We start from the raw sequence: 18,996 nt of genomic DNA on the forward strand, positions 1-18,996 counted from the left end.
CAAAGTATGCTAAGAAAAAAAAAGAGAATCTCATGATGCCATTGCAGTACATTTAACGGTAATAAAGTAGAACTTCAACTCACCTATGAACCCAAATACCAGAACAACACTGATCAGAGCAAGTATGACAGTAACCATCTGCCACAATGTCGGCTCTGTAGGGTACACTACTACAGTGTGATTCTGACACTCTGAAGGTTGAGTTGGGACTGAAAAGAAAATAGAAATATATACCAATGCTGGTGTGTTTGTATATTAGAGTAAGCAATTGCTTTTTTGAGCTATATATTGTTATGAGGAAACAGGTGAAGTATCACTCACCAGTGATCGGTGTGATCCATGGGGTCTGGACAAGTCTAATGCCTTTGCTGAATTGTGCAGTTCTGTCTATGTTTGTACAGTAATAAACCAACCCTAACTCATCAATGCTGACATAATTTATGAACAGATTATGTTTAGGCTGCACTGAATATTTCTGTCTGAATGTATTATTGAAGTAAAATGTTGCTGCTGGGTTTGAAAAGGAGCGTAATATCAGAATTGGAGAATGTGTTGAATTTATTATCAACCATGTCACCTCCTTTAAATCAAGATCACAGTTTAAGGTCACACCTTGACCCAAATCTGTTATATGATCTGTTAAAATCTCTGCAACTTGACACCATGTTAGTAGATCTGTGACAAAAAAATAATAATAATTAGGAGTATTTAAATTAAAATTACTAAAATGTTAACCATCCAAAATCCATTTATTCATAACACATATGCATATGAAAAGGTTTTTGTAAATGCCACTCACAGAGCTGAAGAAGGAAGATCTTCAACATGATGCAGTCTTGCTTCACACTGCTCTTGAGATGAAACCAATAAGAGAGGTCTTTAGGCCACAACAAGCAGAGGAAGTCAAAGACCACAGTATAAAAATAACTATCCCTGGCAGCATGGCTCTCTAAAGAACCTCTCAGTTATTTTTGTGAAGTGACGAGCCAAACAAGAAACTAAAGAAACTTCTGTGCAGTGGAAAAGCTTTCACTGGGCTGGTACGTGTAGCACAGGGATATTATGATAGTAAGAGGAAGACCAGAGGAAGCACAGTTGCTTCAGATAAGATTAGTGTGGGACAGAACATTATTCCTGCCTGTTATAGGGTCAGTTCCATGGCTGGACTGGCCATTGGGCATACCGGGCATTTGCCCGGTGGGCCGACGTGCTTTTTGGGCCGATATCTCATACTTTTTTTTTTTTAAACGGCCCATAAAATTTGTACATCAGCGGCCCATTCGTTTTGTTTTGTTTTGCTTAATTGGCGGCGCTGGGTTTGTGCCGGTGTAATGCATTGGTCAAAGTCAGTGTTAGTTTTTTTTCTGACAGACCAGCCCATGAAACACGTAGATCAGCGGCCCATTGGCTCTTTTCTTGATTGACACTGGGCTGGCCCAATCACAACTTTAAACGAGTGAGCGAGCGGCAGCAGTGTCAGTGTGTATCTGAAAAGATGGAGAAGAAACGCAAGGAATGTGCAGATAAATAGCGTGAAAAAATAGAACCAGGCCCTTAAAGCAGACACTGTAAACTGTGTCAAAATATATGTTTTCAGACCTTCATCAGCTTCTGTGGCAGATGATGATAGTGAGGACGGAGGATCAGGAGAGAGATGAGAAAGTGTATGCGGTAAGCATAACTACTTTCAAAACACTTAGGCCATGTCATGAGTGTAGATTATTTCCACATCTGCATAGTTGACGATTACCGCAATTCACTAGAAATTTAATAAGAGGCCTTTGTAAACCATGTTTTCCGCCAAAATAAAAGCTTGATGCAGTTTGCGTCAAAATAAAAGATCATGTGCTTATCTCTTTTAAGTATAGAAATTGGTACAACTAATTAAGAAAGTTTCCTTTATTTTTTTGTGCATTTGTTTTACAAAATATGGCTATTACTGTCATTGGATTAATATTATAACTATTATTATGTATAGGTGTAATGTATATAGACACTGTAACTAAAAGAGGTTTGAATTTTTCTTTGTTTAATTTGCACACTGAATATGGGTTGGAGCTTTTAATTTTGAACTCTCAAAGTGCACCAGATTAATGAATTTAACATTAAAATGCACAAAATTTTCTCACGGGGGGGCATGCTCCCGAACCCCCCTAGAAGGACCGAGGACACACCACCATAGTTTTAACAAAAATCCTGTAAGAAACACTGGTATTGCTATGCCAGAGCCGCTTATAGCTTGTTTTAGGATTCACCGCTGTGGAGTATAGTTCAACTGTATTAATAAATATACAATTTTGACTTATTTCATCTGTTAACTCTCACTCATTCCTATACTCACTCATTACATGGCATTAGTGGTTTTAATGAATAGGAGTTGGTATGCATATAATTATGCATATAATTAAGGGCCGATTTTTTGTCCCAGTCCAGCCCTGGTCAGTTCGTTTATGGGGTCAACTTTCGACACTGTCAATTTAATAATAAATGGTATGTTTATCATTACAGTGTGGGTGGACAGCTGACACACGTGGGTTTAAGGTCAATTTTGCCTCTTTCCAATACAAACAGCATCTGGAGGAAATGTCAAATCTATTGCAATCCTCCCAAGAGTACTTGGCTACTGTCCACCACTGGAGAGATATAGTCACTGAATGGATATTATGCCAAAGAAGCAATAAATGATCCACAGTTTACCCAACATAGTCACATCATGAGAAGTAAAAAAAAAAAAAAAAAAAAAAAGTGACCCAAAATGAGATTTTTTTTATAAACATCTGCCTTTTCTAGTGCATATAGTTGAGTAGTGAATTAGCAAAGTAACCAGTCTTAGTGGTAACACATGACATGCGAGTTAGAGTTTTTTAATGTAACTAATAAGAGAACTTTCTTCTCCTGCATCCTATATTTCATGCAATCCGTAGCTGAAAGATTTGTTTGAGCTGCTCGGCCCTCTACTGTATAGACAGGAAATTACCTTTCATTTAACTTTTGGTGTGAAAGGGCTTTTGCATTTGCCAAAATTAGAAATTTATTTATATTAAAAACAAACAAGAAAGCCCCGACCAGATACATAAAGTAACACAAAAATCTCCATTTCCTTTGATGATTCCACTTCCCTTCTCTCCACCATAAATTTTTTTCCATAAAAATAACTTAAAAAAAAAGATATTAATATTTTACTATTAAGGCAATATCATAACATCACCCAGATGCATCATATTGCATAAATGTATACATTTATAGTGCTTTAAAAACACACAATGCAATCCAGATATACACAGATGTCATTTCATACCTGTATTTATTTGTTTTTTTTTAATTTCAGATTTTTCATAATTGTTATTTAACAACAGTAGGTATTTCAATTGTAAGTAACATACAATGGATAATAAGGCACACATCTTTGTCACTCTTTAGCAAAGTGCTACACAAAACAGAAGTTTTTGTTTTTGAGACGCAAGTAAACTGAATGTTTTAACATTTTCTGTGAGTAGTGCAACAACCAAACATATGTACACAAGCAGCTCCATATAGTGAAGCATAAGTGCTCCCTCTACAGGGGTGCTTGAGAAAGGCCACGCCCACTCTGCTCAAAACAGGAAATATAAAATTGCAAACCCAATATACATTTGAAAAAATGTATAACACCATGAATAAAAAAAAAGGTATACAGTAAAATTAGAGAGCACTTCTCCGTCACATGCATTGTTAGTGTTATGGAAGAATGATTTAATTTGAGAAAAGAAGTATAAAGGTTTTTACTGCATGTGAGTGAAAATAGCAGCTGTGCCAAACTGAAATGTATTGTTGCTTCTGAGAACTGTGTGGAGAGTTTTGAGAAAGTGCCTCAAAGTATTGAGAAATGTGTCCTAGCAATGGCAATAAAATACTTTTTTTTTTACTTTCCACATCACATCCCATGAGGCCTGGGACTGGTTTGCATTAAAACATGTTCACAGTCTTTTGTATATATATTGTATATCTCAAAATACTGTAACACAAGAACCAGAACTCATGATTGGCTTCTTCCTCCACCACAGAAGGTCCTCTATAATAGAGAGATTTGACTTGTCAATGCTTGCTGGCATCTGCATGACTAAGGAAAAGTTTTGATGGGTTCAGTAGATTTAATGAGGATGCAAACAACAACAAATTAATATATACAGGACCATACAGACATTCCCAGGAAGCTGTGCAGATGACGTCGAGTAGTAGTGAGCGATGACTAAAACTCCTTAAAAACACACTGTGACAGAATTCTGTAAAACAATGTTACAGTATTTAGTTAGAGGCTGTCACTTAATAACAATTTGAAGTACATGTTAATTACGATTGATGAATGAACTTACAGTCAATTGAAAAATAATGCAAAGGCACAGAACATAAATGATCATTATGATCACATCTGGTCTTGGTTTGGTTCCTTTATTGGGGATTTGTATTGCTTTACTCTCTGAAAAACAAAATAATTATTAAAGGGGTCCGATTATGCTCTTTTACAAGGTCTTGAATTTGTTTTGAGGGTGTTCTAGAAAAAGCTCTCATACTTGGTCGTTTGAAAAACATATTTTCCATGCATTTTACATTTATACAACACCTCTCTCCACAGTCTGGAATAGCTCCTGTATCAAATGAAGGCTTGCCTTCTGAAATATGTGTGAAATAAATTGTGCTGTGATTGGTTAGCTGGGCCAGTGTGTTGTGATTGGCAGCACTCGGTGCCTGATCACGAAATGTCACACCACTAATCATAGCAGCCCGTGAGCATCAGTGTAAATAGTGCATCAAAATCAAATCAATTTGAGCACGATTTAAAACCGGATGATTGTAACCACTCTAAGTTCGCCTGCCTTGGGAAAGCTAGCATGTCTCTCACATAGTGGTAACACTCACTGCCTTCTCTAGTGCAGCTCAACCAGGTCTTGTCCCATTCGTCGATATTTGAGATATCACAAATCCTGGAAAATATGCGTTGTAGTCCAAACGAGTCGTTCGTTGTAGTTTTTGAAAAGTGATTTCTGTTAAATCAAATATCTCCTTTTGAATTGGACTTTGAGCTGTGTAACTTTGCAGATCTTTTTTATGATCAACATTACAGACGAATTAAAGTTGAAAAAGTGAAAGAGCATAATAGCGCCCCTTTAACGATAGGAGGAAAAAATTAAATAAAACGAGTGCATCCCTTTATACTATCTATGCAAAAGAACAAAGCCTGAAATGTAAATATTTTTGTGAATCATGTGGTTTTACACACCTTTAGTCAAAAGTTCAACTTTTTTTTGGTTCTTGATTACTGATTTCTCTGAGATGTAACACTTGTAACTTCCTGCATCAGTGTGTTGAAGGTTGTTGAGTTTGATGGAGAAGTTTCCGCTCAGATACTCCTCGGGGAAGCTTTCAGTTCTGTTCTTGTACTCTGGATCCTGTCCTTCCACAGAGACTTGACCATTAATAATGCTATACACATTATGGCCTCTGTGTCTCCAGAGCACTTCTACATCTTGAACTGTAAGCGGTGGTTCTTTAGAAGAACAAGGTAAAACAGCAGAACCTCCAATAAAACCCTCAACAGTCTCCTTCAGAGACACTGAAAACAGACAGAAGTAAAAAAAAGAAAAGAAAAAGAAGCAGTTTAGCAAACTCAAAAAGGTAGAAATTTGCTTCTGAAATAATTGTTTATTTTAGCACTCACCTTCACTTGTTAAAAGAAACACAGGCAGGAAATAAAACAACCACCATCTGCAAACACAGGAATAGTTGACATTTCCCTTAAGCAACGAGAAATTTCTCCTACTGAGTTTCATCATTAACATATGCAGTGCAGTACATGCAATATTTCTCAAACTCTCCAAAGGTGAAGTCACATAAGAACAATATCACAGGCAAAAATGTAAACATTTTCCCTTATAATGTAGCGATGTATGAAGTAAGTAACTTTCAAACCAAGCAGCTTTCAGTTGATCAGCGAGGTGACTCCCAGAGGTGGATATAGTACAAAAATATTCTACTCAAGTAAAAGTACCATTACATTAATGAAATCTTACTTAAGTACAAGTAAAAGTACCAGTCTAAAAATCTACTCAAGTAAAAGTAAAAAGAAGCTCATTTAAAATTTACTCAGAGTAAAAATTACTCAGTTACATTTTAACACTGGGAGGGAGTCAAAAATGGGACAGGCCAAGGGTGTCAAACTCAGTTCCTGGAGGGCCACAGTCCTGCACAGTTTAGATATAACCCTAATTAAACCTGATGCAGCTAGTCTAATCTTTAAGGCTTATTTGAAAATACGTTATGTGTGTTGAAACAGGGTTGGAACTAAACTCTGTAGGGCTGTGGACCTCCAGGACACCCCTGGGATAGGCCTATTAATCTCAAACTAGTTGTTTTTATTTAAAGGAACCAGTTATTTAGAATAATAAGACATTTGTGCTGTTACCAGTCAAATTAAATCAATGTCAACAAAATTCATCTTTGCAATGTATTAAAAAAACACTTTAAAATGTGCAATTAAAACAGACAGTAGGTGTCTGCAAGTCACTGGTAATACTGTAAGTGAGTCATTGTGATTGAACCAAATCATTTAAATGGTTGAGTCATTCAGGAACGAAACACCAGCATGTTGCTCAGAGATGCAGAGAGCAAAAACAGGCAATATGGTGTCTAAAACGCAAGTCTCTTAATTTAATTCTTATTTAACTGTAGTAAAAAACATTTTTGTAATCATGCTGATTTTTTGAGAGAAAAAAAACAATTCACTCTTCATGTGATATTGATTTACTATATGAAATGATATAAATATATACATTTTCTGCCCCTGTGAAATAAAACACTCTAAATGTGTGCACACTAGTCTGACTTCACGACACTCTGTAGAAGTGTTTGGTTTCTTTGTTTTTTTGGCAAAATACTGATAATGTTAAATCAATATATTTTGCAAAAGACCATATATAATCACACACCCTGTACCACTGTCTTTTTGGCTAATTTGTGCAAAACCTTTGGCTAAACTGTCAAAGCTTAATTTTAACCACAAATGCAATGATGCAAGTATTTAGTTTACCTACACATGCTTATGAAGGGTTGATGTTAAGATTTTATAAGCTGCTAGTAGGCTACCATCTCCCTAGGCAAACACAGCATAATAGAGCATAGGGGTTCACGTCATTTCCTTAGAGTTCAAATTCAACTGAATACAAAGGGGTCTTGTCTTTCTGCATCTTTCTTGTGATTTTAGCACCAGTTTGCCCTCCCATTATTTACTGCTGTAGTTTCCAGGGAGTGTTTTTTTTTTTCCAGTAAAATTAATGTTAACAATACCACAAACTAGGGCTGGACGATTAATCAAAAATGAATCGAAACCGAAATTCAGAACCTCTAACCGACGTAATTTTCCAATGTCGGTTATTTTGGTTTTTTAATCCTGTTAATACTTCCCACTTAAAAACATACTAGCGCGCGTGTAGCCATTTGACTCTCTTCTACGTCCAGTCAACATGCAGGTGAACGCCGAGTCAACACAGAGATGGTGTGCGAGCAGTGAGCCTTGCGTCTTTACTAAACTTTGTCAGTTGTAAGTGTATTACGGTTTATGTGTATTAGCCTACGGTTTGCCAGTTTATACATTAAAACGATTATACGAACACAGAAACTAGTTGTCGGCCCTGTCCTGTGATTTATCACTAAACTAGCTTAGAAACTCAAAAGTTATTATAGCATATATTTTTCTACTTTTGAAGGAACTATTTACAACCCACAGCTTCACAATAAATAGAGAAATGGTATAACTAATTCACACAAGCAATCGCTCTCATTATGTACGGGTACTGTGCTAATTTATCTTTATCTGATTTACAATGAGCAGAAATCTGTTAGAAATGTTATGAACCATAGATAAAATAACTGCTGAAAGTGAGCTGTTATGTCAGATTACTCTTTCAAAAGGAAAAAATATCCCATCTTTAACAGTCAAGCAAATTTACAGTACAAACCTTGTAAGTGAATTATGAGAGCAAAACAAACAAAATAATTGCTCATTAATCGTAATCGAGGTAAAATGTTTAATTAATCAAGGTTTTGATTTTAGATCATAATCGTCCAGCCCTACTTCAAACTAAATTTACTTAAGTAAAAATGAAATTACAGATTTCCAAAATTACAATTACATTAAAAATTTTAAGTACTCAAAAAAAGCTACTCAATTACAGTAACGCGGGTAAATGTAATTAATTTCTTTCCACCTCAGAAAGGTGTGAAGGCCCAGTGTCTGAAACCCATTTTTCCGTCACACAGCACTCCCCATCCTGTGTTGGAAGCAACTGTCGAGACCACCTTCATTCTGCAGACCATGAGAGACGTCTGCTGCTACGCAGGCCTGGTCCACCTTGACGCAGAGGCGTCCAAGACACTAGACATGGGACGGAAGTCATGGTTTCAGCCAGTATTGAAGGAGCCGCATGCGAAGCAGGCCCAACTTAAGTACCAGCGACACTGAGACCATGAGGACTAGCATTCTCTGAAATGCTTCGAGAGGGCAAGAGGCTCCGACTTTGAATAAGGCCATGAGCTGCTGAATGCAGATTCCCATCTGTCTCAGCCGGGATAGAACAGAATGCATGCACTTCGTAAAGTTTTCATCTTGAAGAAAACGGCGGTTAAGAAGAAATTTCTTCTTAAGAATGTTTCGTGAATCCAGCCCCTGGTTGGTAAATGCCTACACAGATTTCAAGAAATATGGCAACAAACCTTAAGGGCCCTATCATACACCCGGCACAATGCGACGCAAGGCGCAGCGTGTTTGCTAGTTTCATGTCGGCGCCGTTCGCATTTTCCCGTCCAGTGCAACGTCGTTTAATTAGCAAATGCATTGTGCTCATTTGTGCGCCCATGGGCGTACTCGCTTGTCTAAAAGAAGAGGTATCTATTTGCTCGCACACGAGGAGCTCTGTTTCATCTCGGAGACGCATTCTGTCTTTGCGCTTAATTGCCAAATTCCGCCATGTAAATAGCAAATCCGTCATGGCACGAGCACAACTGGCTCTAAAAGGGAATGGAAGATGAAACTCTGATTGGTTTATTGCACGTTACGCCAAAAAAACACCCGTTACTCATTAAGAGAATAGGGACAACCCATTTAGACCATGTGCCCGGGTGCGCCAACCGTTTTTCCGTCGTTAAAATAGCAAAAGTGGATTTGGACACGCCCTGAGTGCACCTGCGCCATGTGCTTTACACTTTGCGTTTAGATCGTGAAAATAGGGCCCTAAATGTCATGTCAAAAAATTATAAAGTTTGGTCATATTAAGTGCAAGAAAAAAAATAATTTTATGTTATTTGATGTTTTAGATTTGTGTTGATTTGATGTAGCTAGTATGTTAATGAGTGCACTGATCTATATTAAGGCATAAACTTCAGTCTGTTATTCATACAAAGGAAGGAATCATGTTGCTTCAGAAGTTAATTGCATGCTAATTTCAGTGTGCTTTTTAGAGACCCTTTCTTATTAATACTTTTAAAGATTTAATAATATTTAATAATATCATATGATACAACTTGATATTATAAAGTAAATACATTTAGTCTCCGATTGAATAACTGACATTTATATTTACATACACACATTTGTAAAAATACGCTTTGTAAAATGTACATTAGCTGGTCTATGTAGAAACATCAAACTTTACCTTCTGAGATTTCCAGTTTCCCATAAGTCCATGTTCACAACACCAGATGTACATGTTCAACTTCCAAAACCAGATGACATGGTTTATTTAGAAGCAATCATCTTTAGTTTTATTGAAGTAAATGCTGGAATAAATAAAATAATACAAATTCATTACACATTATTCCAAAACAATGAATGAAGCAACTCACAGCAACAAATACACGGATGTAAAATTAAGCTTTTTGTATTAAATCAAGGTTACTCACCACAAACATGCCAAGTATGTACAGTAAAAATTTTTATCATTAATATTGATCTCATCATGCACAGCCATTAAGTTGGGGACAGCAAACAGCTTCTGATCCAGTTAGTTTTTCTAATTAAAAGCATCAAGTATTACAAATATAACACTGCATTTAGCCAATGCAAGCAACACAATGAACAAATACATTGCACAATTATATTATGTAAGCTCACAGTACATACACATATCCTGTGTTAGCTATAAATTTAATCCAAAAAATAAATGCACAAGTCTGCTAGGGGTGACCCAGAATAGTCGACGAATCAATGCTTTGATTCGAGGAGCCTGATTCGACTACCAATCTAACAGTCGAATAATCACAGGGTGTTATTGGTTATGCCATAAATCCAACCAACCATATCCAATAAATCCAACCACCCCTATAGATTTACAGTCATGGCCAAAAATATTGGCACCCTTGGTAAATATGATCAAAGGCGGCTGTGAAAATTCATCTGCATTGTTAATGCTTTTGATCTTTTATTAAAAAAAATAACAAAAATGTATCCATAAATTGGATAATAAGAATTTACTTGTTTACTATTTTTCACTTTCTATAAACCGTGACCGAAAGAGATCTTGGCGGCAGGGATTTAAAACTTTACCAAACTGACACCTACAGAGACTGTGTTTTTTGAACAGGTAGGGTACATGTGATTTCAAAACATTTCAGCCGGTGTGTGTATAAATATATATATATATATATATATACACCGTGTATGTATATATATATATATATATATATATATATATATATATATATATATATATATATATCTTGTGGATCTATTATTTACATGATATAAGATGCATTTGGTTTTGAGTCAAGCGCTTCATTGTAGTACTATGGTGATATCTCTTCAGCGCACAGCGCGAGCAGGACAAACTACAATGCAGAATATTAATAACTATGACTGGGACTGCTATACACATACTATTATAATGGGAAGACCATTATACTAAAATGCTGTGAATTTTTTTAGTTTAGCTGCTGTGTTTTTGCACATTGTTTCGTGATGAACGCGTCCACAAAAGGAGTTCATTCAGAGCGGCTCAGATATGTTCATGTGCATTCGGGCCCTTTTTGCAAATAGCCTTAAAGTCTTAATATTAAAGTTATGTTGTATAATAACCAAGCGTAATCTACATTAAATTATGAGATTAATATCGTTGATTAAAAAATGGTTAATTGTTATGGTTTCGCCGATGTTAAGTGTTAGCTATCTGTTCATCAAAACATAAAACATTATTTACCCTGTTTATATCTGGAAGGTGTTTGTTACACATTTTCCCTGTGTGTTAACATCAGTAATTATGTTAGTGGAATGTCTGGCTTGACTCTTGGCAATGTATTTGAAAGTGAAAGAAAGTGACGTGACATACAGCCAAGTATGGTGACCATGCATTTAACCGAAGTGCACACACACAGAGCAGTGATAACACACACACACTGTGAGCACACACCCGGAGCAGTGGACAGCCATTCGCTGCGGCGCCCGGGGAGCAGTTGGGAGTTCAGTGCCTTGCTCAAGGGCACCTAAGTCGTAGTATTGAGGGTGGAGAGAGCACTGTACATGCACTCCCCCCACCCACAATTCTCACAACTCACAACCTTTCGATTGCGAGTCCGACTCTCTAACCATTAGGCCACAACTTCCCCTTAATATTTTGCCCCGCCCCCAAACATATGATTCAGTCGAATATCACCAAGATTCTAAAATTCTGATTCGACTATGAAAATCCTTAGTCGGGGACACCCTTACTTTCTGGATTTCTTGTCTGCATCCTATATAGTACCCACTTTTATTTTGAAAAATGTTTCACACATTCAATTTCACTTTTCCCAGCAACAAAACATGAAATATTAGTAAAATCTAAAAATATATACACATCTTGGGTTTTGTGTCGTATGTTTCAGTTTTGATTGGTTTACAGTGTTAATTACTTTCAGGTGTGTCTTGTTTCTTGTCTTTTACAGTATAGAAAATTATCAGTAGCGTGTAACAAAGAACAGGAATTAAAAGCATAGGAGCATATATTAAGACATATTAACATTTGAAATTAGCTGCTTAGGCTTCTTTACAGCATTAGAGATGAGTGTATATGTTTCAACTGTAGCTACTATGGTACTGACATGGGTACAATTGAAACAAATTTACTTTCTTGTCTTTATAAACTAACTGTGAAAAAAATTGACTCCTTATAAAAATAAAAATAGCCCACATTTCTACATCACTAGTTTTTTGTGTGGCAGCCTAATATAAACCAAAACGTTTTCCAAGTGTAGGAACCATCTATCTTTTATTATCTAAATTAATAATTTAAAATATTTACAGTATATACAATATATTTAGTTAAACCATATTTAGCCTATTACAAGGAAGCAAATTGCTGATATTTTATTTATATTTAAATATCACCATTTTAAACAAAAGAGATGTCACCTATCACACATGCAAATCTTCCTACATCTGAAGCAGACATGTGGGGGGCATGTTTAAACAAAGCATTTTAGGGGGGCGTGCCGTTGACAAGTCCTTACTTTAATAAAGAATATCTCTTTGGGTTTGAGACTTTAGTCTTGGCAACTTTACAGATCTTATCCATTCACAAACAGCTTGTAACACTCCAAAGAGAAAGTGAAACTTGAAATCAAACTCGCATCATATGAATCCTTTAACTGGGATGTGTGCGTGCTTGTGAGCTATTTTACGTCCCATTCCAGCAATTTCTTCAAAAGCAACTGCAAAACTGTAATGAAAAGATATTGGTACATTCTTAATAAATGTTGATGCAATAATATTTGTTTCCTCAATACCTCTTTCAATGCAAGCTACACAGTTTAAGTGTCATTTTAACATGATTTCACATGGTGACGTGGTTCACAGACCACGATCACTTTATCTTGGCTAATCATTCACTTCTATGGAAACTGACGGTCGCTCAAATAAAAGTATATTTCAAGTGTAATTCACATTTAAAGTTATCAAATGGATGCTGCCTTATGGGACAATTAGTCCTCTATTCCACTACTAAATAGCTATTTTGGTGCTTTATTTCTATCCTTTTCTGCAAATGTTTTATTCATTTTAATAAAAAAAAGGCATTTTGGACCTGCTATATGATGGCAAATATAAGATGAACAATGTTGGTTAAAGCTGGGTTAGAACTCTGTTCAACCATATCCAAAGTTGCTGTGGTGCATTTAAAGGGACACTCCACACCAGAGCTAAAATATTGGCATTAATCACTTGTGAAAGCTTTGTTCATCTTCAGAACACAATTTAAGATATTTTGGAGAAAACCGGGAGGCTTGAGACTGTCCAATTGACTGCCAAGTAAGTTACACTGTCAAGGTCCAGAAAAGGATGAAAGTCATCGTCAGAATACTCCATCTGCCATCATTGGTTCAACTCTAACGTTATGAAGCGATGACAATATTTTTAGTACGTGAATAAAACAAAAATAACTTTTTTCAACAATTTGTCTCCTCTGTATCTCTCCACATCAGCGTAGCGCCATTTTGGAGAATCTGAGAAAAAAAATTATTTCATAATGTGATGGTGCCTTGTCAACAATGTTTAATATAAAGTGTTGCTATTCATCTATATATTTAATGTACTGTATACATCCAGTCAAAATTACACAGCTGCGGTCCGCGTCAGTGGGGATTTAAAGGGATACCCCACCCCAAAATTAAAATGTTGTCATTAATCACTTACCTACATGTCATTCCAAACCAGTAAAATCTTTGTCGTCTTCGGAAAACCATTTAGGATATTTTCAGTGGCGTAGCCAGGGGAGGGGCCATGGGGGCACTGGCCCCTCCTGAAAACTGATTGGCCCCCCAGTGTGCCCCCACCCTTCTACTTGTCTGTCACTCACAAATTTAAATCATAATCTTTCAGTTTAGTAAATAACTCATGATTGCTTCGCAATGCTTCTGAACGAGGACCAATAGCGAGCTGCTGTTTTCCAACGAAAAAAAGCACACGGTAAGTTGATCTATTTTATATAGCTTATGTTTTTCGATTAGCGAGTTGTTGCAGTGCAACAAGTGTTTGGGACTAACGTTAACGTCTTTCGGTGTTAGACAGACCAGGTTCGATGACGATGTTATCTCCTAGAGCAAACCAAGATGCTAATCATTATATTTACTATGCTCCTCTGATGCTGAATGTAAAAGGGGTTTACTGCGTTATGATTTACTTATTTTTCGGCCAAACGCGCCGATATAGGCAACAACGCAATTTAAAGCAATGCTTTAAAAAAGAATAATTGCAATTCTAATAAAGTCAGTATTGAATCATGCAGTCGATTAGCGACTTTTTTCACTTAAGTGAGGTGACGAAACAAATCATATGATGTTTATCTAACGCTCCACACTTGAGACTTTTTTTACAGTCTATGGGTGAGACACATGCAAAAACATAGTTTTTTTTACTGTTCAATTTTGAGATTTGGGGCTGTTTGTCTTCAATAACATGTCTTCTTTCAGACTTATACACATATAGGTCTTTATTTTACTACACCTTTAGTCTATTTGCGTCTGTAGATTTCTCATAAATTCAGTTGGCGTTCTAAATCACCATGGTGCTCCGCGATTGCTGTCTGCACCCTGGAAAAAAATCGCAGAATTGTACTTTTTTTAAATGAACCAGATACATAAACCCATTTAGTCTGCAGGACAGTGGTTTTGTTGTTGTTGTTGTTGTTTATTTGTTTGGTCAGTATTAACAGTTGTTTGGCTAAAATAAATTGTATGTAATTTCTATAACTTGATGTTTACTTGCTATACAATATATTGTAGTTTTGTATATTGTAGTTTTCTTAAATAAAATGAGTCTCAAATTCGGCGTGTACTGTGTTTTCACAGAAGTTATTGACAAAACATCATTTGATGACACCCAGAAACATTCTCAAATAAAAAAATCATACATAAATATTTAATGCATGATTAAATAGCAAAATCAATAACTAATACTAAAATAACTCTGGACTAATTAAGCTATTCTAAACTGTTTCTATAGGATCCACATATTTTACATGTTAAACTAAAGCTACCTTTTTGAACAAGTAGCTATCTAACAAAGTATGGATATATGATATTTTTAAATAAATATGCTCAAGATTAATTAGCCTTGACATAAGTAGATTTTGTTTATTCATCAATGCAAATTTACTGCAACTGCTGCTATGCAAATTGAATGGGATGTGGATAATAAACAAAAACAATTATATTAAATTTATATTAGTTATATTAATTCATTAATTGTGTATTTATTTCTATGAATTGTTAATGTTATTCTGTATTTATATAAGGCTATTATATATATATATATATATATATATATATATATATATATATATATATATATATATATATATATTATATAAGGCTATTATAAATACATTCTATTATTATTATTATTTGTGAGTTGTACACTGTTCATACATTGGATTCTTTTATTTATTACAGTTTTTCTTTCACTTTTGTAAAGTGAAAAGTTAATACAAATTGTATTTGATTGTTTTGATTTAGAGCAGTGAATAACTGCTATTAAAATATAATAGGGTATCACTGTTTATTACTGATTTTATAGGTTACTGAACTCTTGAAATGATTTGGATATACAGTTCAAACAACACAAGATTGGCCACTCTGTATTAATCGTGGCCCCTCTTGTGCCCCCCAGTTGAAAAAATCCTAGAATCGCCCCTGGATATTTTGGATGATAACCGGGAGGCTGAGCAGTATTATGCTCTTCTGTCTGAGCCGCGTCACAAGGATACCTTTTCTATGTACATTTACACTTTGATTTGAAAGAAAACTGCGCATCAGTGCAGCGCAGCTGACACAAAAGAGCGTAAGCTGCCTGCGTACTGCTTTTACCAACTCTGTTGATCTTATTTTTCCCATCAAATAGCTGATCCAAAATGTGTTTCTTTTCAATAAAATGAATAAAACATTCACAGGAAAGGTGGAAATAAAGCACCAAAATAGCTATTTGGTAAGTATTTGAGTTGGGGTAGTGGTATAGAGGACCAATTGTCCCATAAGGCGGCATCCATTTGATAACTTTAATAAATATTTTCATTGCATACTTAAATTTTTTTATGGAGTATCTGCCATTATTGCCACCAATGCAAACTTAATGCACTCAATGCAAACATACCTACTGCTATTTTTAGTGTAAATAAAATATATTGCTATTTGCACTTAGGGTAAATAAACTGCCAAATAACGCTGTTTTACTCTGAGTATATTGAAGAGAATTACACTTGAAATATACGTTTATTTGAGCGATTGTCAGTTTCCATAAGTTAACGATTAGCCAAGATAAAGACTTGGGTAAAGTTGGTTTTATATTCAGACATTCGGACTTCCGCGTTCAATAGCTTTGTTAATATGCACTTGAAGAAGCCACTTTCGGTCAAGTGTCATACCGACCATGATGAGCACAAATCAGAACACATTTTTATGTCGAACTCGACGTTTTAAAGAAGCTGACAAACACACTTACCTCTATGGAGTGTCGTGACGTCATCGCTTATCTGAGGGACTATCTTACAAGATACGCGTTTTTTATTAAAACAGCCTGCAATGATACTGACCATGGTACTTAAGTCATCAAAGAACAACTTCTTCGACGGTGGTTTTTATTGGCAGTTTTCAAGGGAAGTGCACCACCCCCATCTACTGGACGGAGGTGTGATGGCGTTGGCCTGTTCAATTTGTATATACTTGTAATCGATTCTATTTTCTTTTCTCCTCCCTTTTTTCCTCTTTTTTTCCTCCACCCTTTCAATTCCTTCTCCTTTCTGTGCTGCACCTCTCTTTTCTTTTGCCTAACCTCTCTTAACCATTGTGTTATATACAGAAGTGTTTATACTGTATATGTAGGACCACATTGTTTTTATTGTATTTGTTTATTTTTACACAGGTTTTCTGAATTGCTATAGCACATTTCTTAAAAGCATCACTCTTTCTTAAAACCTTAAACATAAAGCCAAATCTTCAAACTAAAAACCATTTCTGCTGTAGGCAACTACAGACAATGCTTCGTAATCATATACATATTAGTTGCTACTACATGGACTACAGATAATTTACGAGACACTACATGAAATAATGGAACACACATTGTCCAGTGCATGTATTTAACAAAAAGTTCTAATTGTATATAGTGCATATTTTCTAATAAACCACACTCACACAAATCTGGTTGGCTGTCATTGTGGGGGTTCTCCATAGGCATAATGGTTTGTTTTGTTGTTGTTGTTGTTTTTTTTGTTTTTTTTACTGGACGACTGTATATTCTATCACCCTACACCTGAACTTACCCCTAATTGAGGTCCCCAACATGACACAAGTACATAGAAGTCTGTGTGAATTAACATGTAAGTCCCCACCAGGATATAAAAACAGGGTGATATTGCCGGCAGCCATATCACCCTGGAGCCCAAGACTGGTTTCCCACTGAAGCTAAGCAGGGCTGAGCCTGGTCAGTACCTGGATGGGAGACCTCCTGAGAAAACTAGGTTGCTGCTGGAAGAGGTGCTAGTGAGGCCAGCAGGGGGTGCTCACCCTGTGGTCTGTGTGGGTCCTAGTGCCCCAGTGTAGTAATGGGGACACTATACTGTCAACAAGCAGCGTCCTTCGGATGAGACGTTAAACCGAGGTCCTGACTCTCTGTGGTCATTAAAAATCCCAGGATGTCTTTCGAAAAGAGTAGAGGTGTGACCTCGGCATCCTGGCTAAATTCGCCCATTGGCCTCTGACCATCATGGCCTCCTAACAATCCCCATATCTGCTGATCGGCTTCACCACTCTGTCTTCTCTCCACCAGTAAGCTGGTGTGTGGTGGGCATTCTGGCGCAATATGGCTGCCGTTGCATCATCCAGGTGGATGCTGCACACTGGTGGTGGATGAGGAGATACCCCCTGACTATGTAAAGTGCTTTGAGTGCCTAGAAAAGCGCTATATAAATGTCATGAATTATTATTATTATTATGTATACACACAGACACACACACACACTCACAAACAAAAGATATCACAATTCAGTTTGGTCAATATCGCAAAAATGTGTGTATACATAAAACACAGATGCTGTTGCAGATGTAGCCTTGAAAATAATCCACACCCGAATCAATCTGTGGAATATATGTTTCCTTTTGAAAAGTGTTTCAGATCTTTTGAATGCAGTGCTTCATTTGGCAAAAGATGTGATGCATTTTGCTTTTTGTGTGTGTACAGTTTGGAACAAAAAATAAATTTCTGAAAATGTGTGTAAGCAGTTCGGAAAAAACGGATCCATCCCTGGATGCCAACTGTCAGAAAATATCCATTGTGTGGATATAACACCATTCAGCAAACCAGTGTTATATCCAAACCCTGTTAACAGCTAGTGTTAACCCATCCCCCCCCCCCCCCCCCCCCAAAAAAAAGAAAATAAATAATTAAAAAAAACAATAATGGATGTTTATTTAGCCAAAAAAAAGACAATGAAGAGCAGAAGCAGGAGACTAATTGATGTAAAACAAAACAGTGTTTATTGAGTAGTCTTGGTTGTGTATGTGTCAATGCTCAGACTTCGTCTGATTCACAAATGCTGCTAAACCAAACTGATTCACAACAACATCCCATAAACATTCCATCATATGTCTTATTAATGAATACAAACAGCCATTCAAACTATGCAGTCTAAGACTACACAATAATGGAGAAATAATGAGAAATATATAAATGTGTATAAAAACAATATACGATTACATCGAGTAAATATATGATTATAATGATGATTTTCTATGGTTAGATGATCAAATTGACTAATGAAACTATTACATGCACATTATTATACATTTTCTATGAATAATAAAAGATTATAACAAAGAAACCTAAATAATATAAATGTGTGGTTATTGTCTTGAAGCATGTCGTTTGCATTTGAATCCTCACATCCTTCACGACATCACTACATAACTCAAGAAAGCTATTGCAAAATTTTTGGTGAGACATACATT

The 18,996-nt window shown here is 36.1% G+C and overlaps 1 protein-coding gene across 2 annotated transcripts in view; it reads right to left on the reverse strand.

The window, feature by feature from the left end:
• Positions 1-3,286: 3,286 nt before the first annotated feature.
• The window catches only part of LOC132160066 (CD276 antigen homolog), a 139,422-nt gene continuing 123,712 nt past the window's right edge, over positions 3,287-18,996 (reverse strand). Inside the window, exons 3-6 of one of the 2 annotated variants that reach the window (XM_059569762.1) lie at positions 5,696-5,742; positions 5,258-5,590; positions 4,353-4,456; positions 3,287-4,262 (exon numbers count right to left, since the gene is read on the reverse strand). In XM_059569762.1, coding sequence (XP_059425745.1) covers positions 4,239-4,262; positions 4,353-4,456; positions 5,258-5,590; positions 5,696-5,742 — 508 coding nt within the window. In that variant the 3' untranslated portion in view covers positions 3,287-4,238. The remainder of the gene's footprint in view (positions 4,263-4,352; positions 4,457-5,257; positions 5,591-5,695; positions 5,743-18,996) is intronic. The other variant, XM_059569763.1, reaches the window with a different exon arrangement.

The sequence above is a fragment of the Carassius carassius genome, chromosome 16 (genome assembly GCF_963082965.1).
Source record: "Carassius carassius chromosome 16, fCarCar2.1, whole genome shotgun sequence".
NCBI lineage: Eukaryota > Metazoa > Chordata > Actinopteri > Cypriniformes > Cyprinidae > Carassius > Carassius carassius.